The sequence below is a fragment of the Cinclus cinclus genome, chromosome 7, assembly GCF_963662255.1.
Source record: "Cinclus cinclus chromosome 7, bCinCin1.1, whole genome shotgun sequence".
NCBI lineage: Eukaryota > Metazoa > Chordata > Aves > Passeriformes > Cinclidae > Cinclus > Cinclus cinclus.
In genome coordinates this window covers 19,705,964-19,730,191 of record NC_085052.1, presented here as the reverse complement: position 1 = coordinate 19,730,191, position 24,228 = coordinate 19,705,964, and the positions used below count along the sequence as shown (strand labels likewise).

The 24,228-nt window shown below is 39.4% G+C and overlaps 2 protein-coding genes across 3 annotated transcripts in view; both read right to left on the bottom strand.

Annotated features, from left to right (window-relative positions):
- Nucleotides 1-18,433, bottom strand: part of TM9SF3 (transmembrane 9 superfamily member 3) — a 44,530-nt gene extending 26,097 nt beyond the window's left edge. The window contains exons 1-3 of one of the 2 annotated variants that reach the window (XM_062496250.1): nucleotides 18,344-18,433; nucleotides 10,179-10,374; nucleotides 3,533-3,655 (exon numbers count right to left, since the gene is read on the bottom strand). In XM_062496250.1, the coding sequence (XP_062352234.1) occupies nucleotides 3,533-3,655; nucleotides 10,179-10,374; nucleotides 18,344-18,421 (397 nt within the window). In that variant the 5' untranslated portion in view covers nucleotides 18,422-18,433. Of the gene's footprint in view, nucleotides 1-3,532; nucleotides 3,656-10,178; nucleotides 10,375-18,019; nucleotides 18,039-18,343 lie in introns of those variants that run through there. The other variant, XM_062496249.1, reaches the window with a different exon arrangement.
- Nucleotides 18,434-22,068: 3,635 nt separating this feature from the next.
- PIK3AP1 (phosphoinositide-3-kinase adaptor protein 1) overlaps nucleotides 22,069-24,228 on the bottom strand; it is a 39,992-nt gene continuing 37,832 nt past the window's right edge. Inside the window, exons 17-19 of the mRNA XM_062496896.1 lie at nucleotides 24,029-24,099; nucleotides 23,724-23,833; nucleotides 22,069-22,682 (exon numbers count right to left, since the gene is read on the bottom strand). Of these exons, the coding sequence (XP_062352880.1) occupies nucleotides 22,628-22,682; nucleotides 23,724-23,833; nucleotides 24,029-24,099 (236 nt within the window). The 3' untranslated portion in view covers nucleotides 22,069-22,627. The remainder of the gene's footprint in view (nucleotides 22,683-23,723; nucleotides 23,834-24,028; nucleotides 24,100-24,228) is intronic.

Sequence of the window (24,228 nt, the reverse complement as noted above, 5' to 3'; positions counted from 1 at the left end):
ACTACTTAAAGGACATTCTGATCAATAATCACTGAAGGAATGAACTAACACAGTGCCTCACGTAGTTAGGGAATGTCCTGAAACAATCAAGCCTGGTCTTTCCACTGTGGGACAGCAATTCAGGCAACAATATAAGATGGAATATTTTTTTCTGAATGCACTTCAAAAGATCTGGTTGCCTTTTTCAGGTTAGAAAACAGTGCAAACCTTCCAGAGCCATCAAACAGCAGTTTGATGTCATTACCCTCAGTTATCAGCAGTCAAGAAAGGTTAATTTATGCCTAGTCTTTCTAGAGTACTCCTTACAGGGTTTTTTGAGGACTTCTAAGGTGAATTTTAAGAATTAATGTTTGTGCACATGTCTTATGTCAGTAAGACATAGCAAGGTAGAAAACCATAAAGAACATAAAGGATGAACTTCACTAAAATTTGCCAGGAGACAGGATGAGTGCCATGAATGCATCTGGATGAGCCCAGAGAAATGAATGGTCTGCTTTAAGAATAGAATTAAAGAGAAGTTGCCTAGAATTCTCAATAAATAGTAGCACCATCTGAATCCTTTTCTTTTAAGATCTTCAGAGATAACTTTGTTTCAGTAGCACTAAAAAAGAATTCCAGCCATCTACATTTAGGGAACAAAATTCTTGTTTAATCCTGCTACAAGATGCAAAGCAACAACAATGAAAAAAAGTAAGATATTGGGTCATACAGTATATACAAAACATGCTGTCTAGTAAGGTTCTCAAGATAGGTAATCCAAATGAAGTGGATCAACATGACAAGTCTTCACACAGTAACAAAAAAAGTGATTCAGCACAAGCTATTTTCAATGCAAGCTGAGGGTAAACAGCTCTGGACACTGTCTTCATGAAATCAAAAAACCCCTTCTCAGTATTCAGAGGTGCTATCATAACTACTTCAGTTCTTACACCCATGTATCTTAAATAGTCCTAATGATTTTGTTCATTATAATTACTGAAATTAGTAACTATTTAGGAATAGTTACAGCTATGCAATGATAACAAAGCAAAAGATACTGGCTTTCCTTAATGCCACCACAATAGGTGGTACTAGACAAGTCTACACAACACACTCAAAGGCACCAGCAAGCTGGCAGAGGCATGTGTATAGTATCATTTATGCCATATTCATAACAGAAATACTTAAAATAAAAACTGTTCCATTAGAAGCAAATCTCAGTGCTTTAAGTTTTAAGCAGCACTCAGAGCCTGAAACATTTCTGTTGTTGAACCAAAATTATTGCAGATAAGCTATATTCCCAGTTTTCTCCACTGTATTGGGAACACAAAGGTCCAAAATATTCATTCAGACTTGCAGATTAACACTTCTGATTGGTTCAGATGCATCCACTCCTTTCTCAGCCCCCCACAAAGAACTCATTAATTTTTTTTTTTTTAATAAAAGGCTAATATTGACCAATCTGCAGTCCTGCTACTTTTACCTAACCCACAGGAGACCAAAACTGTCAGCACCACTTGCTTTCACATCTGATGTCAGATTATATCCTTACATAATATTACCAGTACTTATGATCCTGTAGTGCCCTATTATGTAGCACAGCTTGAGATTCTGGTTTCAAGCTAGCAAAAGCAGCTTCTTAATATCTTACAAAGATGATACCGAGATCCTACGTTTTCTAGCTGACTTCTTGTGCATAAAAAGCATACCACTGGGAAACATTAAAAACACTGGAATCACAGGAAAAGACATTTTTTTAGCTGAGAGCATAAAATTTGTCAGTGTATAGAAGATACAGTAGGTATTTTTGCTCTTTGGCATTTTAGATGATGAGACATGACCAGAAAAATAAATCCTATAAAAATATAGCTTCCAAGACTTGTTAGCCACATAGAATTCCAAAAAAAGTCACCTTAGCATCCATCATCCTCAGGCAATTCAGTCTACTAGCCACTAGTCTAGAAAAATATTTCATTGGTCTTTTGCTAAAAAGCCAAAGCCATAAAAAAATATTGTAGCAACAACTTGTCACTCATGCAGAATTTTAAGAAGCCTACCCCAGCAATTGCACAAGGAGTACAGTAAAGGCCACACGGAGTAATTCAGGTCTACTCCAAGCCTGCCTACAAAGCCATTACACACATTAAGCAAATCAGCTGAAAAGAACAAAATCAATACTTAAGTACATATCTTCAGGCATTATAATGGTATCTGTTAAAAACAGACACATTAAAACAAAACCAAAAAAACCCAGACCTTCCTGGCTACCAGATAAATAATAAATAAAGTGTTAATATTTCTGCCATGTTCATCAGACAGATATTTTCTAAAACCAATTAAAATAAGCAAGCTAAAAATAGTACCCTTTGTCAAAATGAATCAATGATAGATAGCGTAATTCATACCAGCTATCAAAGAACATTTCTTGCATGACTTGAACTGTATTTTTGTAGGTACAGCAGGATTCTGTTTAGGTTGGGCAGGTCTACCTCCTTCATGGAACACAGGCAACAAAGACCTTACCTTACAAAACCTTTTATGGCTGTTCCTTTCAGTTTATATCTACAACAGGGAGATTAGGCCTTGGAGAATTTGGTTGATTGCTATCAGGGCAAAGTGCAATCTGCAGAGCACTCTTTACTAGGTATGGGATCACAGGTTATGAGGGAGTAACAAGACACAGAAACCTTAAGAGACAATGGTAATAAAGATACACACATTTTTATTCAAGACACGAGCACTTCTAAGACCAGATTAATAACACTAGCAAGAGAAATTTTGAGAACTGCAAAAGTAAAATAAAACTCTGTATAAACAGACTGTAAAGCAACACTGTCAACAGCTACTAAATTACTATAGAAGTAAACAAAATACTATGCATGAGTAATAAAGAAAAGCAGCAAAATAAAGTTTTAACTCTCAAATAATTTTATGAAACTTGTTATTCATGATCACAGTAACATGGACCTTTATGTGTAACCTATCTAATTACCACTCACTTGAACATTTGAACAAATTTAAACCTAAGAACTTGCTGTTATTAATTGAGGGCTTGAGAAACAAACCAGCTTTTCACTGTTTTTGTATTTCGCTAGTACAGCCATCCTACTGTTCACTCCATGCAATAAGCCTTCAACTTATTTCACACAGAATTAATTAGGTTGGAAAAGACCACTGAGATCATCAAGTCCAACCTATGACCTAACACCATCTTGTCAACTAGACCATAGCACTGAGTGCCACATCCAGCCTTTCCTTAGACACCTCCAGGGATGGTTACTCCATCATCTCCCTGGGCAGCCCACTCCAAAGCCTAATTACCCTTTCTGTGAAGAAATGCTTCCCAATGTTCAGCGTAACCCTTCCCTGGTGCAGCTTAAGACTATGTCCTCTATTACTTCATTTCATATTCTTGTGAATTTGACTTGCATTTGAGTTTCATATTCTTGTGAAATTCTTGTAACAAAGCTTAGTCATTTAAATGACTCCATGAAGCCCACTAGTACAGGTCTTGAGTAGGTGTAATCCAGTCATTAATGCATATATCACTCACCCCATATTGGTAAGTCATCAATATACATCTGGTACCAATAGTGATTTTTGATAGCATACACAAATGCATCTCTTCTTCCCTTGTCCAAGTCAACTTCACAGTAAGTAGTCTGCATTACATCATCTGCAAAAAATTAAAGCACAGTTAAACATTTATTAAAGAGCTGGCTCAAAGTGAAGGTAAACCAAGCAAATGGAGGAATGGCTATCCTCAAGTAGATAACAAGAAAGGACACTTGAAAAGGAACCATTAAAGCAAATATATGACTGTGTTCAGAAATGTATACTTCTGCATGCAGAGGTTTTTCACATACTGGACAAGGAAAGATTTCACAGTATCTTTTTGCTGCTTCACCCACACTAAACTAAGGTACAATAGCTGATGGCAGATTCACCTGAACAGATAATGAGATCTCTCTGACTTCAACAAGAGGTATGAAATTATTACCTAAAACTGTTTACAACATAATCGCTCTGTTTTAGTATAATCAGCTTCACTGACTAGGAATAATTTTTGTAAAGAAATCTAATACTTTTTAAAAGTTCTCAGTAGATTTGAAGAAACTACCACTAAGGAAGAAAAAAAAGCAATTAGAGTAAAGACAGAAAAAAAAAGAGAGAAGACAAAAATAGGAAAAATGCAAAGAATGCACAAGAGTCTGCATTTGGAAATAAAATAAATCCACTTCTTTCAGCCAGAAAGTTATCCTTCCCCATCTACAATTCCTAAGTTAGACTGTTAGCAGCCATTCTTTTGCATCCCAGTTTCCTTCCCCAATGCCTCCTTTTCAAGTAAAGGAAGATGAGAGGCCCCATATTTACAAGACTTCAGATAGCAACAGATTCAGAGTCAAGCTCCCTCATCTACATCTTCGTAATTGTTTTCATGCTGCCAATAGTGAAACACAGTAAAAGTAAAGAATTCCAGCTTCTCCTCTTTCTGTCATCACTGGAACTGAGGACCCATTTTAGTAGATAAAATTATTTTATGCCCTAAGTACAGCTCTAACTTGTATCAAAACTCAGCTTACTTTCTTCAATACACTAACTACAATATAAAGCTTAAAAGGAAAATCAAATCACCTGCACAGAAAAAGCACAGGCAAGCAGAATATTTCCAACACTAAACATAATTTCTCTGATAACAACAAAAAACAAAATATGCCAAGTACATCTGGTCAACAAAACTTTTTTTTTCTGGAGAAAAAAAGAAAGTAGCAAAACCATTCAAGTCAACAAATGCACCAAGAAGACTTTTAGTGCATGGGCAACATTCTCAGGGCCCATACTGGTACATTCAAGAGAAGGAAGCCAGGAAGTTGGCACCACAGCTGAGACAGACATACAAATTCAAGTTTGCACTTAAGCCTCTGCTGATCTGGATCCTATATTTTTGGACTATGTTTCCCCCCACCCACAGAATGCCTCTGCTTGGAACTTTCTCATATTAACAGATTTTTAAATTGTCTTGACATTAATTAAAAGGGGGGGAAAAAAGCCAATCCACAAACCCCAGAATCATTATTTTCTGGATTTGTTGCTAAGTAGGGATTCTTTCCAAAATATTTGGCACTTGACTGTGATACTATGTTCCCATAAAGGGTAACACCTTTCCAATACTACATTTTTTTACTTAAAGGATTGTTCAACACACAGATCAAATGAAAATAAGCCACTAATTGAAATGCAGGTAAAAAAGAAACTGACAGAGGCTGTTAAAGAAAGCATTTCCCAGGGCCAAAACAAGAAGCCTGTTTTGGAGAAGCATTTTGGGGGCCAGGCTGGCTTTAGGTGACTCTCTGATTCACAGAGGTACCAGCACAGGTAGGTTAGACTGTAACTTACTCTAAATTACTCCATGGGCTTTCAGACTGTGGACTTTGCCTCTTGTTTGTTTGCTTTACCAACTGAAATGAGCTATTCTTCATATAACGCTTTAGGATAGAAACAGTGAGATTTGCTGCTATTAAAATAAAAGACTTTGGAATATCATTTGAAGTGAAACAATTGCATTGACACAATGCTGCATATAGCAGTGTGCCACAAAAAAATTAAAAAAAAAAAAATCTTCACCCATTTTTTACAGATCTTACTCCCAGCATTCAGAATACCAGAATATCATCACAGAGATAATATAATGAAATCTAGACTAACTGTATTACAAGTTTCTCCAGGGCACACACACACACACAAAACCCCAGAGGAATCATCAGAAACAATCTCATTCAACTGTTGCAAAACCCAGGCATGACATTACACATGGAATATGATGTCAGCAATACTGCACAGCACAATTCCTCTCACCTCCCCTCAAAACAAGTGAAAGAAGACAAGTGCTACCTTCTCCAGCTACTGACAGCTGAAGCTGTCATTTAGTTACAGGACAGGATTAGATGTTCAAGCTTAAATCCACTGTGTTAAATGGCTAAATGAAAGAACAGCATTTAGTGAGTGGAGAGCCTAATGTCTACTTCATTACAGCTTCAAAATCCTAAAAATCTGACACTGATTGGTCCTTGTCAGGTACAAGAGAGACTGCCCAGATCTCGGGCAGGTAAAAATTTCAGGAAACCTTCACAAACCACCACACTGATCTAAGGTTTTGCATATGTTAGAGAACTCCTATCAAAGTTATGGCTGGATGTGTATCCAAGAGGAGAGCCAAGTTAAAGACAGGTTTTGTGGTGCCTCTGTATCAGGGATGTCAAATATATAATATCTGCTATGCAATAAAGCTTCAGTAACATCAACTGCACATTTAGGACATTTTTTTAAAGCATGATTCATTAGAAAAGCAAGTGTGTTTAGTCAGATTTCAAATTTTCTATGGACAGTTAAATCAATGGGTTTTTATTCAAACATGTGAACCATATAAAACTTCATTACAACAACACTAAATTTCATCCTTCTAGAAGCATTGAAGAAAAAAGTTTGGGCAAAGAATTCTCCATTAGAAATATGGTCATTTAGTAACATTTCTGAAGAAGTACAGAATGCAATTTTGTTAAAACATCTTTTGCCTCTTTAAATTTATCTCCTCTAATGGCACTGTACGGTAATATCAAAAATAAATTTTCAAACTGAAGTCACTATGACACCCGTGTTCAATATATTTAGTAATTTACTAGGTCTCAGGTGTAACAGAGGATGTCACTCAAATACCTGAGTAAAGAACTTGACATATTAATTAAAAAGCATTATTATCCTAGATTTAGCTTGACAAGATAATTAAGCCAACAGAAAACTTAAAAGTTATATTACAATATGAGTGTATGTTAATAATTCATTTCTTCCTTCACACAGATATTTATACAAATTTAAGACCTGTGATATAAGAACAAGATTGTTCATATTGTAACAGAAGCAAAATCCAGCTATCTTGCATGATCACATATATCCTTTCATATGCTACACTTAATACAACAAACACTACTTCATGGAGACTTGAACTGTACTAGACTCCCCCACCAGTCACCACTATGAGAGTTCAAGTGGAAACCTTCACTCTCAGAAGGGCACATTTCTGCAAAATCATATTTTATTCTAGTTCAGAAAATAAAGGCAATGTCAACTGATTCAACTGCCAGTTTTACTTACATACTTTAGTACTTCAGCTAGTAACAGCTGTAGCCTAAACAATACTTTGAATATGATGAACAACATGTAGATTCACCCCTACCTGCTACTGCTGTCCAGTCAAACAATGCTGAGAATTATGTTTTTACTGCAGAAGCTAATTTATTAGAATAATTTTATTTTCCTTTTGCTCACTTCAGAGGATAAAAACCTAGAAGTATGAAGTTCAAATCTAATTTAATTCTGTAAACTCGTACAATGCTTTAAAGAGAAAGAAATGCCTGCAACTGTTAATCTTGCCATAATGGCAAGTGTACACAAAGAAAAGCACAGATGCCTGTTAACTCAGAACTTAGATATGATTCACATATTCATGAAGAAAATCTGTGCAAGTTTATTACTTATTATCTTAATTATTTCAGCTGCAGGTTTTAGATACCCAACTGTATCTTCAATCTGTATCTTGATATTTCAAGCTGTATCTTTTACTTAAGAACATATGAATCTATTGGTTCCAACCAAGATTCAGTTAACAAAAAAGAAAATAAAAGCCAACCAAAAAGCCAAGCCACCACAGTAACACTAACAGCCCTGTTCCAATTTAAGTGAAGCAACTTCTGGAATACTGATGCAGAACTGAAGCCTGTATCAATCACACTGAAATAAAACTTATCCATTACAAAAAAAAAAAAAAAAAAAAAAAAAAAAAAAAAAAAAAAAAAAAAAAAAAAAAAAAAAAAAAAAAATTCACTGTTACAATCTAGTTACAATTGCAAAAAAAAAAATAAAAAAAATTACCACCACTTCCACAAAGAACAAGTTCTGCCATTAAAATGTCACCAAAAAACTGAGCTATCATCACACTTCAACAATTGAACTGGAAAAGAATTCTCTATACAAATGCCAAACTTTAAAGACTGGTCTATGAAATCCAAATTTTACAACATATAAATTGGATGTAAATTGTACTGGGTTTATGATCGCTTTTAAACCTCTAACAAAATGAATTTAAGTACTGCAATCCTCTGCTCTATTTCTTTATTTTTAAAACCTGTGTGTCAAGGGGATTTGAATTACAAAAATTTTACATAATTTCATATTAAATACTTATACTAATTTCATACTAAATAGCAATAATTACTGTTACAATTAATTTATAGTTGTTACTCTGAAATGTGGAAAAAATAGTATTTTAATACTTTTAACAGCAGATTAAGGATAGTAAAATAGAGTTGACTCCCACTTAGATTTCACTTCATGGACCATTGCTAGAAATAGTAAAACAGCCCCTGATGCAGAAGCTGCTGGATACCAGTTAACAGCAAAGAGATTGCTGTTCTCATTTTCTATCCAGAGGACAAAGACTGCAAGAGAAAAAACTGGAAGTGCACATGTACAGCTTCACACATCTTGTACAAATATTTAGGAATAAACCAGCTATCATGTACCATCTCCTTTACTGAAAACATCTGACCTGCAGCCACTTTGGTTGGGAGTTCAATTCACTGCAGGTCCAATATGGATTATCAATCTACTCAACTCCACGGTGTTAATATCAATAATTCAATTTTTTAAAATTCTGTGCACTGACTGCATCATAACAGTAAACATCAACCCACAAATCTTCTGGTCTTTTCAATTTGGTGCTACACCTAGAGAGTGCATTTGTCACATGAATAAGATAATCTCTTGTAAAGTTAGGGTCCTTAAAGGAAGTAAAAATTACATATTGAAGTGGCTGTACAAATATTTACCATATTCTGATAACAGAAGTTTTATTAATCTTCACTACTGTGTTGAATTGCTGCCAGTTGCCTTCATTGTTCTTTCCATTTTCTGTTTCTGACACTCTATGAGTGTTCTGACAAGAAAACTATTTCTCTCACATTGAGTCAAATTTTCAGCATACTACAAGTGTTACAGACCAGTACTAGAACTGTTTTCCAGTGTTCGTACAGGTACTGTTTCTTTCTTAGAAGGAAAGATTCAATTCCAAACTCCTTTAGTGTGGCAATGTTATCCTCTACGTAAATTTTTAAATTATGAAGAATTTAAGGTATTAACAAACTTTCTAAAAACCTTTTATTCAAGATCCTTATCCCACTGCTAGCAAAAACATCATTAGGTCTTTTATTTTGCGGACGACCAGTTTTGGATAAAACTTTTACAGCTTAGAGAAACTAAATCCCATCTGACTGTAAATGCTCAGACAAGAGATACTACTCTTAAGTTCTCCATCCAGTTAAGCACTAGTGATGCAATGAAATGCAGTGTTCTGGAAAAAAAGATACACAGAAACATAAACTGAATTAAATTAATAAACGTTAAAATTCAAGATGCAAAAAGAATCTGTTATTATTTGAAGTTCTGAAGCTACTGGCTACAGATATCTGAAAGGACACAAACAGAGAAATTATGCAATAGAAAACTCAGGCCTTAATACCAAGAAATATATTTGCAAAAGAAGTTAAATGTCTTCGCTGGAACAGTATGGCAAGATGGTGAGGACAGGAAAACAACAGGGAAAAAAAACAAACCAGCTTCATCCTGCTCCATCCTGACTGGCATAAGATGAGTTAGAGACAGTGCTATAAAGGTATTTGTCGAAGTTATTTTAAACTAGACAATAATCAAAAGGATACAATCATCAACTTTGTGTTGAGGTGGAACTTTGAGATGGTGAGCCCCTGCTATTCCTTTGCAATTGCAGTGAGTCTGCAAGTATTCATCATCATGGGAAAAAAACTACATCTTCAAAACTGGTAATTCCAGAATATTAATTCCAGTAAACAAACATTCATACACAGAAAACTTACTTTTACTTTGTAAAATTCTATCAGTCACTTCAGTAGTAATATCTGCTGGAAGCATATTCTTTCAAAGGCACATAGATGGAAACTTCACTGTAAACTCAAAAGCCAGTGGTAGCAACTTTGCAGGATGTACCAATCAATGATACAAAATACACTCAGTTGCTAGTAGCAAGAAAATTTCAGTTCCTCTCATTAAAAGATCAAGCTTGAAGAGTTTGTGTATTTTTTAAGTGACTAAATGCACTTTGAATCACTTACCTTTAAATTTGATGTCAAGACCACTAAATTCCAATTCAACTCCTTGAAGTGCTTCCCCTAGGGTTTCATGGTAATGGCTGATGCTTTTTTTTGATCCCACACAGAAAGGGAGAGAGAAGTATTTGTATGTTTCTTGGCGATTGTGGTAGGGTCCTACAGTATTCATCCATAGAACAACTTCCTCTTTATCTTGGTACTGAAAGATAAAGTTATTGTGTTAGATGAGAAGCCCAGCAGAATAAAAATGTTCAAGACTGTCTCATTCATATTAACTAGCAGGGTTGCTCAATCACAGGCAACAGTCACATTTAAAGACAGCCGAGCATTTTTTTGTCTTTTGCATGACAGGGTTTCTAGGAAAAAATTTCAGCCTGCTTTCATAGAAAAAAAAAAAAAGACAAGTCGACCATACACTTTCTTAGAGCCTATCAGTGAAGCATCAGGCGAGAGGGATTTAAGAAAGATGTAGAAGATGCAGTGAGTACAAGTGGAAAAAAGCAGAAGTCTTGAAAATAAATAAGCTTTTACTAATTTTGTAAAAACACAGATCAGTTAAAAGCAAAACTCTGCTTATCTCAACTGAAAGAAAGGAAACACCAAATTTATGTCTTGTTAAGATCTTAGCAAAGTATTCAGGCTATCTACTCACACTGACAGATATGCTGTATTTTCCTAAAATGCAGCTCCCATTCTTTTTAGCAAGGGTATAAATTGCATTCAAAATTCCCAGAAGAGCACAATGTCTCACAGGAAGCACTAAAATTAAACTGTTGCATACCTACAGTAGCCAAGAGCCAAAGTCAGACAGAAGAACTGCATTCCCACAGTGAAAAAACAGAACAGCAAGAAGTCTGGTGGCTGCCATGAAATTCTCTCTGGGAGCATTCACTGTTCACTTTCCACAGCTACTGTTAGCCAGGAAAACATATTCCTTGTCCAGGAGCCAGTAATTTTTTTAAGCCCTTATTACTTCTGAACAACAAAAAAAGTACTTAAAGTCATTGATCTATCAGTATTCAAATACTGGATAAATTCGGGAAAACTGTATTATCTGAAATAACAACTTTCATTTTATCTGTATGCATCCAGAGGAGGTATCAGATTTGCTGATTAGTACACAAAGTCTATCACTCAACACAATTTCACCTATAATTTCAACAGAATAAGAGGTACACTTCTAAGAGATAACTTCTAAAGCAGAAAAAACCTTACTATATACAGAAAAAACCTATACTATATACTAAACCTTACTCGTAACTATATACACATGAAAGCAAATCACTATATAGGTCCAGAAATATAGGTACAGAAATATAAAGTACTATTATAAGACCAAAACACAGACACAGAACACCTCGGTGAAGAAAATAAAGCAAATGTTAATTAGACATAACCTATTATATAGTGCACAGCTGAAATACTGAATACAGCTCTGTATCTCCCTTTTTAACAGGTGAACAAATGTTCTTCAACTCAATTTTTTCTGAACAACCACAGTCATACCAAGAGGTTAATGTAGAAATAATTAGGTACACGCAGAATGAAAAAAATTCTTCAGATGAAGTGTTTAAAAGTTAAACTCAAGGATTTAAACAAACACGTTTTGGAAAATAATTTAATCCCTCTAAACTAACACACCATCTCAATTAAAGGCTCATCTTTTTTGTTCACAAAGATGTACGAAAGTCATTCCAGCTTCTTATGTGAGTGATTTCCAACAAGAATCTTAAAATATCTTACTAATTTCATTCTGAGCTGCAGCAGACCAAACACTTCCCAGTTTCACAAACCTGCCTCTTTGCAGAGCACACACTTCAGAGCACTTCTGACAGGTAAAGAATGTCAAAGAAACATCAAATAAAAAGTAAACAGGAGAAAGCAAAAGTAGACATTCCTCCTCTCTGCCAGCAACCAGAAAGGTTATATCAGTGCAGCAAAGCTGTCCAAAGGAAGTTGGTAAAGAAAACAGAAAGAAAGCAAAATCACAGTTCCAACCCCCTCATCTGCAGAAGCACAGTGGAATCTGCACTTCTAATCTGCCTCTAGCTCTTGCCAAGGAAGCACGGGATAAGCTGGTCCATATCTCTTCCTAGCCTGTTATTTCTATCATGTCTTCTGTTTCTTCCTCTAACAGCTGCAGGACATATTTCCAGCCCTTTTTCAGAATGGTCTTAACTTGTCAAGAGCCCACTTTAGCACTACTTGTACCAAACAGCTTACATGTGAGCTGACCTATGTCTCTGTTCAACCTTCAGTAATAGAATATGACAATATCCTTAGGTCTGTGAGATCATCTTTGAATGCCTGAATAAAGAAAGCACTGACTACTGCTTTTCTTAGCTGCTTGTTTCTGACATGCTTCATACTGAGCTGGGACCTCCACATTTTTGGAACTATACCAGAAGTGACAGACGAGGCAGAAACCCACAGATTAAGAACATAACATGCAAAATCTTGCTATGTTTCCTGATCTACCAATGTAACTAAATCATAATTACAACATCTGCAATATCAAATCTAGTCTTTCCTTGTCTCATATCTGCATGGGGCTTAGTACTTCTTCAGGGCTTCCAAGTTTTTCCCATAATGACTCCAAGATGCCATCAGCCTGCTCTAGAGAGAAAAGGGGCCACATCGAACAGATCCAAGTAATTCAGTCTGCACTTATTATTTCCTCTTTTCTCAAAAACACCCCAGAACAGCACGAGATAAGTCTTTTCAGGACTGCTACATAAACAAGCACAACAGCTCAACCAGCCCAGGCTACACTTCACTCATGGCAGTCCTTAGGCACAGCCATCTGCAGTCCATCAGGTGCTCCCTGCTCCCAGTGGCCTCCTCAAATTAAGAGCATTGTAATTAGCAAAACAACTTAAGCACCTTCAGGGGGTGGTGTTCTAGCAGAAATTGAAGGACATTTTCTTCTATCTACCTTTGCTGGGTTTTGCTCATTGCCAATTATAAGGATGAGCTTTCACATTTAAATATATTTCTCTGACATGCCATATCTCACCCTCACATTCTTAGCATAGTGGTAGGGTAACTTGGTGGCAAGAACACAGGGCTGGCTATTAAAGAGCACGTGTGGCAATTTGATGGTGGGCTTTTTATCTGGTTTATTTTCTTTTCTGTTTCATTAGTGCCTGTATAATATCAAAACATCTACAACAAACAGCAGTGCCAACACAAAGGAAAATTTATTTAGGCAAGACAAAGTCTTCTCTTTATGAGGACTACCAGGTTTTGAGTAAGCTTTCATATAACACACCTTTAGCAAAAAGGTCACACTGTGAGAGAGAGAACACAAAGTAAGCCAAGATGAACACAGTAAATGACAAGGCAAAGAAGGTCAACAAATAAGATGCTACAATCTGTACACTGGTGTATCTCAGCAAGCTCTTCTGGTTTTGGTTCATTTAAAGGGATAATATACTGCATGTAGCTCAGAGATCCTAATTATATTCACAGACACAAGCATTTAACAACTTGGTCAGTGCCACAACTCAAATAGTTCAGTGACTTCCACATGTGACAGAAGTCTACAAAACAGAATTTTATTTATGTTTCACTTACTGTAATTCATGAAAAACTGTCTGTAAGCTTTGCATGTTTTTTCTGCACTAAGCTTAATATCAGCTCAGTAATTCCTGTACCTATATGGAATATATAATGATATATTTACAGATTTGCAGCTTGAAAAGTCTCAGCATTGACACCAGTTACCTACCATACAGCTGTTGAGCTAAGCGAGACAAACCTTCAGAAACTTTTTTCTATAATTGCCAAGAGGTGGTGGAGGAGCAACCTGCACCTCAAGTGCAACTACATATCATGTACAACCCTCATCACAGCTGAGGACATCTGCTCCAAAGCAGCACAGTATGGTCATGCTGCCCCTTCAGAGCACTGGGCTGCAGGGGTGTGTCTGTGCAAGCCAAATTCACACCCAACCCATCTACAGCTCTTCCCTGCTGCTGCTACTGATGGGTCCACTCCAGTTCCCTGCTGAACACTAAACTGGCAGGAAGCTTGTGCAGTCTGACCTGGCTAGGAGTGGATCTCTTCTATGCAACACAACTAGTGAAAAATTGGGGGTGTGCACCACTTTGGGGCTCAATACAAAGACCATTTCCATACATCTTTGCAGTTTATAAACTATTCAAGTATAGCAATACTGACACTACCTTCAGTACAGCACATGCATCCTTCTTTCCTGTTACCCAACAGGGCACTCATGCTGTGGAAAGCAACTTCATCTTTGTTTTCTCTTTGTACAACTGTAGAAATTAGCATGCTAAGCCTAAAGATAGGTTAATTATTTTGCAAAACAATTAAATCAGTATACAAAAGGTTGCAGGAAAAGATACGAAACTGTCAGGTTGCTGGTATTCTTTAAACCAGGAAAACACTTTGCAAAAAAAATGGGAGACAAAAAGAGGATTGCAACTGCCAAATCTCATGTGATGATTCAGCAAAATAAATTAAAATCAAGACAGTTTCTTTCAGAAAATATGCAATTTTTTTCTAACAGAAGCCTGGAATGACGCTTTCCACAATGCACATCTTTCAGGAGGGAAAAAGGACCAATATTATTTGTTACTGGCAAAGCAAAGATGTAGAAGCAGGACAAGATACACAGGAGACAGCAAGCAAGACTCACCTGGCAAGTAAAATCCCAGGCTTGCAGTCCTGAGTATCTTACAGATATTCCATCTGTTGAGCACTGTGATAATACTCAATGTTTGCAGCTCACATCCACACCCTATTAAACTGCGGATTTCAGCCTCACGGTCTCCTTTGGACAAAAGAGGCTATTTCTACTAACACTTCTTTATTTCTCTCTGAATTTTAGGCCTCAGCAAGATGTGTCTAGGACTGCACTGGTGGCACAGCCTGCTCTACTGTACATGCAGTACTTTTACTGTTACACTTCCTAGATGCACAAGATTGCTCAGGCACAACCTGTCCTGCTTCCATTACATTTATTTCACCTCTTTAAAATGCAAACAAAACTTCAAAGAGGAATCAGGCTGCTCATCTGTGCACAGCTTCACATGCAAATAAGTATTTTAAATGAACTGAAATATTTTCCACAGTTTCTCTAACTGACAATTTTCAGACGCTATACAAAGTTCCTAATTTTATACACTAATTTTAAATAAGCCTTACATGCTCAGGGTTTCAATGTACTTCACTGGGGTGTAAGTCAAGCAAAAATGCTTTTCTCAACCATATTAAATTAGAAATTTTGCTACACAATACAGGCTGGGTTTTGTTAATTTTTCAATGTTTTTCATGCATTTCTGTTCTTACAGAGCACAGACAATTAAAATGAAGCAACATTAAAATTAAAATGCTACCTACTCTCCAGACCATTATCCTGCAACAGAAACCACAGGATATTTCAGAATGTTTTATGGTTTGTCTATTTCATCACCAATTCCAACAAGTCTATCAACAGAAGATATGAAAGCAAAGGCCAGGCAGGAGCCCCCCAGCCCTGTTTCTGCAGGATCAGAATACACTGTGATAAGGCCACCAGTACCCCATTAACACTATTGCTTCCACAAATAAAAGGACAACTGTCAAGAAAAGTCACAATTATTATAATACAGGCAATGAGCAAGTATATTACATGCTCTGAAGCATGAAAATATCAAGAATCACCAGACAAGTTTTCAGTTAGTTCCTGATAAACTGTTCTGTTGTATTCTGAAGTTATGCTGCTGTGCTGTGTTTACACAATGCAGATTTTAAATGATGTATCAAGGATTTCTGTTCCCTTAGTATTCATTTTAAATACCCATGCCTTTATCTTATAATTGTATTTACACTATTCTTCCTCCAAAGAAAGGCAGATGTGATTTTTAAAGACAAATTCAAATTTAAGATAAAAGAAACAGCTGATGATACAATGACACTATCCATACCTAATATCTCCAGAAACAATAGCACAGACCTAGAGCTTCATGCAGAGTATTCTCACAATTACTTTTTACAGTATTTACTTAAGTCCACAGCTATGAAATAAAGGACACGTGTAATACATATTATAGCACATACTGCATACTGTTCCATGTTATAGAAGCATTAAAAGCTTAAGGCAGCACTTCTGTATGTCCAACATGCTAAGCACTGCTAACACCCTGTACAGCTGTGTCAGGATGCACCAGCACACCTTCCCCCAGGGAGCTGCACACTGAGGAAATGGAAGGATAAAGACAGAGATGTGTATTCCTACCAACAGGTATCAAGTCTTAAAGTCAGTGAAAATTAAGTTGGAGGTTACCAAATCCTACATTTCCCTTCCACTTCTCCAGAAGTGAGCAAAGCCTTCAAAATGTAATAAAGCACTTTGACTGTAAGAAAAGTAAACTTCTAACTGCAACCATATTTAAAACTGAAACTCATTAAAATGCAGTATTAAAGGAATATTTCCTTCGAGTTCTTTATCTTAAAATCAGTAGACTACTATCAAACCCTGGTCATGTTTCATTCATGCTATTAATGCTTCCACTCCAATCTCCCACACAAGATCAAAATATCAAAATACCCAAGCAAGGAGACAGCCTTCCAAAAAAAGGTATCTGTCTTTCTACATCAACTATTCCTAACCTATCACATAACCTATCCAGTTAATAAACTAGATCTTGTTCACTGTGTGAACAAGAATACCAAACCAAAATAGATTTATAATTCCTCCGAGCTGAGGAGTTTAGATGAAAAAAGTTACAAGCCTTCAAAAGGAATCTGTGATTTCCATGGGTAATTGTTTAGGTAATCATTCAGAATACCTAAAAAACATCAGAAATCACTTTTGAAGGAAGAGCTCAAACCCAAATAAATTGGATGACACCTTTTTTTCCCTAGAAGATTTCCAATATTAATTTAATAATGAATAATCCCTCAAGTCAACCAGCACTTAAAATAGACACAGTGCTACGCTGAAACCTCTGCAGAAGCCTCACTCTAAAGCATAGGTTCAGCAACAAAACTGGGACCTAAACCATTTCAAAGAACATCTGTTTCTTGAAAGTACTGAATATTAGATAAACTTTTCCATCATTAACTGCAGAAAAAATAAATCCCTTTCCCTTCCAAAAAATAAAGACAATCCTAATCAGTTTTAAAATCCTCAAAAATGCATGGAATGACACAACTAATTGCCTACCACTTATACAAAAACTATCAATACTATTTATCTGTTTTATTAAGAACACTTCGTAAGCTTTACCACACCTCACTTTGAGAAAACTATGTTAAGAAACTCAGCAAGTGTTTACACCAGTCAGGCTGCTCAAGATCAAAAAAAGTCCTGACAGTCAGAAAGACCCATTCAAGAGTCTTGTTTAATCAAGGACACATTCAAATCCACTCCACTTGCAGGAAACAGAGATGGATTTCAGGAAGGTCTCGTTCCAAAACCACATCTCAGCTCATCACACAAACTTCCACTTTCTCACACTGAAAGCCACGGGAAACACCGATATAAAATCAGAAACCGACGATGCACTGGTATTTTTTTTTCCTAGAAATTCTTTTTGGGTAATAATGCAAGCACTTCAGAAAAACTATTCTCAGGCCAGTACGTGAGCGCTTAAATCAGTAGTATTTTACACAGCCATTTTTCTTGCGGGTCCGTGGCAGTGTCCCCGTCCTGCTCTCACTCCCCAGCCCACTCCCACGCTATCCCTGCCCCTTCCCGACGGGAGCTGTCACCCCCAGCCCCGCGGGGCTGTCAGAACAGCGCTCCGGCTCGGACCTGCGCTCTGAAGAAAGAGCAAACATCCTCCCGAGAGGAGGGCAGAGCAAACAGCGCTCTCCAAACAAAGCACGCGTACCTGCCGGGGCGTTTATCTGCTCCAGGAAAAGGTGGGACACCCCGCCCGGCGGCACAAGGATGTGCAAACCGGATCAGAGAACCCGGCGTCCCCCCTCGCCGAACCGCAGCGCGGGGCCCGACCCCGGTCCGCGCGGCCGGAACAGCCCGAGCAGCGGAGCAGGCGCGCAGGGAGCCCCGCGGTGCCGCGGCCGCCCGCTCTCCCCGGGGCCGCGGCCCGTGGCTCCCCCGTCCCTCCCGCCCAGCGCACCGAGCTCTCCCCGCCGCCCCGGCACGGGGGCCGCGGCCCGAGCGCCGCTCCCGGGGAAGCCGGGCGCCGCCTCACCGTGTGCTCGTGCTCGTCGGCGCGGGCGCGCAGCGACAGGAGCGGCAGGAGCAGCAGGAGCAGCCCGGGCGCCGCCATCTCGGGCCTCGGCGTCCCCAGCAGGCCCCGCCGCGGCACCGGCCCGCGCCCGCCGCCGACGCCACTTCCGCCCCGCCCGCCACGTCACCCGCCCGCCCGCCGGAACCGCGGGGGCGCTCCGGGAGCGCTACGGGAGCCGCGCGGGCACAGAGCGCGGGCACAGAGCGCGGGCACAGAGCGCGGGCACAGAGCGCGGGCACAGAGCGCGGGCACGCAGGCGGGAGGGACCCGGCCTGACCGCGCCCCGCGGGCCTCGGACACCCGGCGGCCAGCGGGAGCGCCTGGCAGCGCCCTTCTTGCGAGATGGAAGTGTGATCGGTATTTCGTTTTGATAGATAGAATAATCTAAAGGTACTTGAGAACGGCGGGACGCAGGGCTGGGTACAAATCTGTACACCTCTGCAGCGCAAGTCCGGGGGGCAGCAGGTGAAGGAGCTGCGGTGGTGGAGCCTGGAGAGGAGGAGGCTTTAGGGAGACCCTTGTCACTCTCTACAACTGCCTGAAAGGAGGCTCTTCTCCCAGGGAACCAGCACAGGAGGACACGGCCTCAAGGCGCAGTTTCTTCATGAACATAGGAAAGGGGCTGCCAAGGGGGGTGGTGCAGTCACTGGCCCTGGAGGTGCTTAAGGAAAGACTGGACATGGTCTAGTTGATACGGTGATGTTCAGACAGAGGTTGGACTCGACGGTCTCAGAGGTCTTGTCCAAGCTCATCAGTTCTGTCATTCTGTGAAATTCGCAGGCTCGTTCTCTTGGCCCGTCTCACAAGCAGCGGGAGCACATGGCACAGCAGGTGCTGAGGCAGCACAGCTGCACTTGGACCCCGTTCAGGGTAAGGTTTTTGTCAGTGCTGGCTAAGACAAAACCCATAAACCTGCCTCCAAACTTGGACCTACCTCAAACTACAAGTCCACAGTAAAAAAAAAAAAAAAAAAAACAAACAAACCGCCCAGTCCAAAAAGCTCATGGTATTGAACATTGATTCATCAGACAACTTTTAAATTAAACACAGTAAAAAAATTCAAAAGCTATGGTATATATAAAGAAAAACTGGGGGGCTTATACCAACTTCTCAAATAAAGAAAGCCAACAAATAAGCAGACAGACAACAAATGACATGACCAGAAGGCAGGAAAACTCCATGCTGTTACATGTCATCCGTGCTTTGTAGAAATGATGCAGAAAACAGAATTCCCTGTTACCATCATACCTATTCTAAAAGCTTTTCCTCTTGTGGTTTTACACATTCAAGTCTACCTTCCCTGAATGTATTTTACAAGGTATATTTATATGAAGCCTTTTCCATAGATTCAGGAGACAGTGCATGCACTGTTTTAGTAGAAGTGAGGTCCCTGAAGAGGTACATGCAAAAGCCATGCTTGTATTACACACAGACTCAAAAAAGGAAAACCTAGACAGTTTTGATAACACCATATGTTTCTTTCTAGTCACTGCATCTCAGTCCAAAATAGAGTAGCTTACCCCTGGGAGATAGAGAGACGAGGCTTCAGCATCTTCAGTTTATTCAGTACTTAAGTCTCTCAGTCAGCATCAGGGCCAACCAGAGCCATCTGCTGCAGCAGGGTTTGCAAGGCATGCTGTACAAAGAACAAACACTTCCCCAGCCTGCCAGCTGGCACCTGACTTTGGTGGATTGGTTGATGCCCCTACAATTGGCCAGGCCACTTAAGTTTTTACAGGCAGTTTTATTATTTCTTCAGTCCTTGAACTCTGATATTTATCAGAAACATTGTTCATATTTCCCTTTCCACTTTCCCTTCCAAGCACATTCTTAAGTAACCAGCAATCGCTGATCTGCATGCCTGCTATTTTCTTCTCTGATCACTTCTGATCTTCAGTTCCGGTGCATTTCTCATGCTGGGTGGAAGCAACACACACCACGTGCTTACCAGCACAAAATACAGAAACGGGGGTAAAAGCAACTAGATGAATCCAACGTATGTGGAACACGCTTTGGTGGCTAAGCAGGTACACTGCTGTTGGCCTGTAAGAGGCTTGAAAGACATGCCTGCATCCAGTTGTCTACCTGCATCTAACAGTAAAGCTGTTTTAGTGCTGTTCCTTTTTTCCTCAATAGAGTGGGAGTCTTGCAGCAATTGTTGGTTCCTGAGATCCCTCACTAATCCAGCAGCAGTGAGATAGGAACACCCGAAACTACAGCTGCAGCTTCAATTTCCCTCCCTTAAGCAGTGAAGGGGCCTGAACAGAATGCATTTACAGTAGGGCTCAGCTTCCCTTTTCCCAGCTCACCTCCAAACCACAGCCCCACCAACATTTGGCTCTATGTGATAGGTCAGGTCAGACTAATGAATTATCTAAGCTTCAAATGGGAGAGGGAGACTGAAAGGCTACTTAGGAGCTGCTTTTCAGCAATTCAGATATAACCATCTCTCCACAGCACAAGCACAAATATCCAGTTCACAACTATGGTATTATGATTCTGCAAAGGCAAATGCTCAGATAAATCCCTCCCATAGAGGACATTTGGCTGTAACATGGAGCGGATGCAGAATTAAAAATTGGCTTGGAAAGATGGGTCCTCTCACCATTCCCCTGGCTACAGTGAACAAAAGCAAAGTGTCACTGAAAGTCTATAGTGGCAGTTACTGGAGACAGCACTGAGGTTCCTTTAAAAATTAAAATTAAAAAAACCCAAAAACTCTGAATCTGTGGTGCTGTGTACACAGCACACCACCTGCATCCCTCTGTCATCAAAAGGAGAGAATATATGAACTGCATTTGGAGTCACCCAGATCCCATGAGTCTAATGCACAGATGATATTTAGCATATGCCTATATCCCTGAAAGCAGCAGGGGCTTCTCCACCTTCATTCAGTGCTGGTCAAGCCACAGTTGCTGTCACTTCTGCAGTTTCACATATTGGGTTTGCTACCCTACAAGAGAAAGGAACTGCCACTCTGTCCCTTGCTCTCCTACAGATGAAGGGGAGCTGACATGATCAGACAGAAGCTCTACATGTCCTACCTATACCTGAGGGATTACCTAATACAGATGTATCTGCCTGTTTTACAAGCCATTCCCCCTCTTCCATCCCTGAAAACCAAGCATGTAATGATGTTTAATTCTCTACCCTGAATGTTGTCTTGCAGAATTCCCATCTCTGTCACTCATGGTCAACCAGAGCTTAAACTTGTCCCCCAGGGGTTGGGATATGCACAGAAGACTTCAAGGTCTGGAAGAGCCAAACCAGGAAGCCTCCTTAAGTTTGTAAGCCCTCAGGCAGAAAAAAGGCTGGACACAGCTGCTGCAGATTCACATTGGTAGAAAGGAACAGCAGAGCAAGCAGAGTCCAGCCCCCAGGCTGTCTGTTTCCAATGCAGCCACCTAAAATACAGCTGGTATTTGTGAGGGGTGTGCTCTGATACTTGGAGACTCACTACTGTTCCAGGTCACTGCTGCTGCAATGACCAAATGTAAAAGACACAGAACACAGCACTGCCACCAATTTCTTCTCTAATTTGAGAGCTCAGTCATGTGATTTTGTAACACTACACCTGCACCCTGCCTGAAAATGGTTTAAGTAGAGTTGGTTTGTGATACAGAAGATCCCTTACCAGCTGTCTTGGGAATTTTCATGGTAAATACAGCACACACACCACCTTGTCTGTCCTCTTCAAGGAGGGAACAGGAAAAGGAAAGGCATTTTCTAGGCTGTATGCAACTGTATCCAAAATGTTATGCCAGGCAGTAGTACATTCACCTGCTCCTGCTGTAATAAGCATTTTTCAGACATCTTATTTTGTCTACTTTTTAAGCACGTTTTCCAGTCAAGCCCTGGTAGACTGAGATATTTGAGAGGTTTGGTAACAATGCTTATCAAAATTTAATTCCTAAAAGGACACATGTGCTATGTGCTTTCTTGATCAAATGGCATCTTCATGTTGGTGCAGAGCTCCCAAGACACACATCAGTGTTCTTCTCAATGATGGCACCTTTTCTTGAAGTCCCAAAGCACCAAAATCCTTCTAACTCAAACAAAGTTATAGAATGTCAAGAAGTCCCAGTGAAAATCATGGGAAAAGTCACCAGAGCTTCAGGGAGGATGAAGGGGATGAAATCATTTGGGTCCCACTTATAAATAATTTAAAACAGCCCCAAAAAAATCTGTACAAACACATATATAAACAGGAAAAAAAAATCTCATATTCTACAGATGTTGAGAGATTCAGCGACCTCTTGGGGGCACAGGTGGAGGATAAAAGCCTTCACAGCTTACAGGCCTATAAAAAAACAGAAAATGAAAATGCATGTAAAAGTAGTAGAAAACAGAGTTTGGAACAGCACATTGCATACAGTAACATCACATGTAAATATACTGTACAATCAATAGTCATACAAGAAAAAAAACAGGCTGATTGAGCAACAGAGCAGATGCCAAGCTGCCAGAGCACTGCTCCTGTCAAAGCTATTTCTTCTGTTCTTCAGCTGCAGTAATTCTACGATTACTGGAAAGAGATGCTGTAATAGTTAGTTGGAGTGAAACTTTGCTAGTATGGCAGCTTTCTCCTGAAATTAAGATACAATAGGAAGAGATCAAAAGATTCAAAACCTTTTCTTCAGACTAACTGCAGATAAATTCCAGCTATATCCTTGCCAAAGCCAAGCTAACAATGCAGTGGCAATTACTGGTTTAATAGTTGAATTTTATTAGTACCTGTAACTGAGAGAACTTTCTGGGGAATAGACTTCATAGACTTGCATTGGTTGGACTAAAGGAATGTTTACAAGTTATTTATTATCAAATCAAGGCAAAACTCAACACCTTTTATAAAACCAGTGCAGCTCTTTCTTTGAGGGCCAGTAACAAGTGCAGACAATACATGCTTTGGAGAGATCGTAACTTTGCAAGAATAAAGTCCAAGAGAATGCGAAAAGGAACTTCCCCCTACACTACACTTTGTATGTTCCTAGAGGATATTCTCAGGAGTGTCAGGCAGTAAATCTCTGCCAAGGGCAGGATACCACTCCACCTGGGTCAGTCTTACTATGGCAAGCCTTCTGTGCTTCACTAGTGTTGCCTCTTGCTGTGCATGAACCACAGGGACAGCACTGCAACAGCCTTGTTACCGAACAGATTCCTCCACACACAGGTTAGAAACAATGACCTTACAATTCCTAACAGTGTGTGTTGACAGACAGCAGTCTGGCAGACTTTGTTCAAAAACACACTCACTTTCTGCCTTGATAACTGCCTTGCTTTCTGTCCAAGGCTTCCATGTGGATTCATTGAAAGCACATTTTAAGCTGCATTTTAGTTTTACCTGCTTGCACCTCGAGGGGGCACTCTGGGAGGCCTTTCTGGGAAAGGAAGCCTCTCTACTTGGTGAAGAACTGGGCTGCGGCTCCTTGCCGTTTCTGGGACTTCACTGTCCTAAAAAATAAAGAGAACTGTTCAAACAACAGCAGAATCTGGTTCTTGGTATCTTCATAAGATAAGTGACTACATTTTGGCATTTCTCTAAATGCAATGCCAGCTCTGAGCTTTTTTTTGTTTGTTTTTTTGCATGAAAACAAAGGCATGTACTTAAGGACAGCAGAGCAGTACATAGCAGAGGTGAGAGCTTACCTCACTGTCCCCTTCCATCCCACTGCTGACACTCAATATACTCCGAGTGCTGGAGCGGTTACTTGCACTACCTGGTGTAAGCAAGAGAAAACTGATTAATATACCCTGGTGATTTAACTGTAAATCTCTGAGTTAGGGCTCTTTTCAACTTCATGCTTAATTCTTGCATACATAATTAATGCTTGTTTAGATTCATTTAT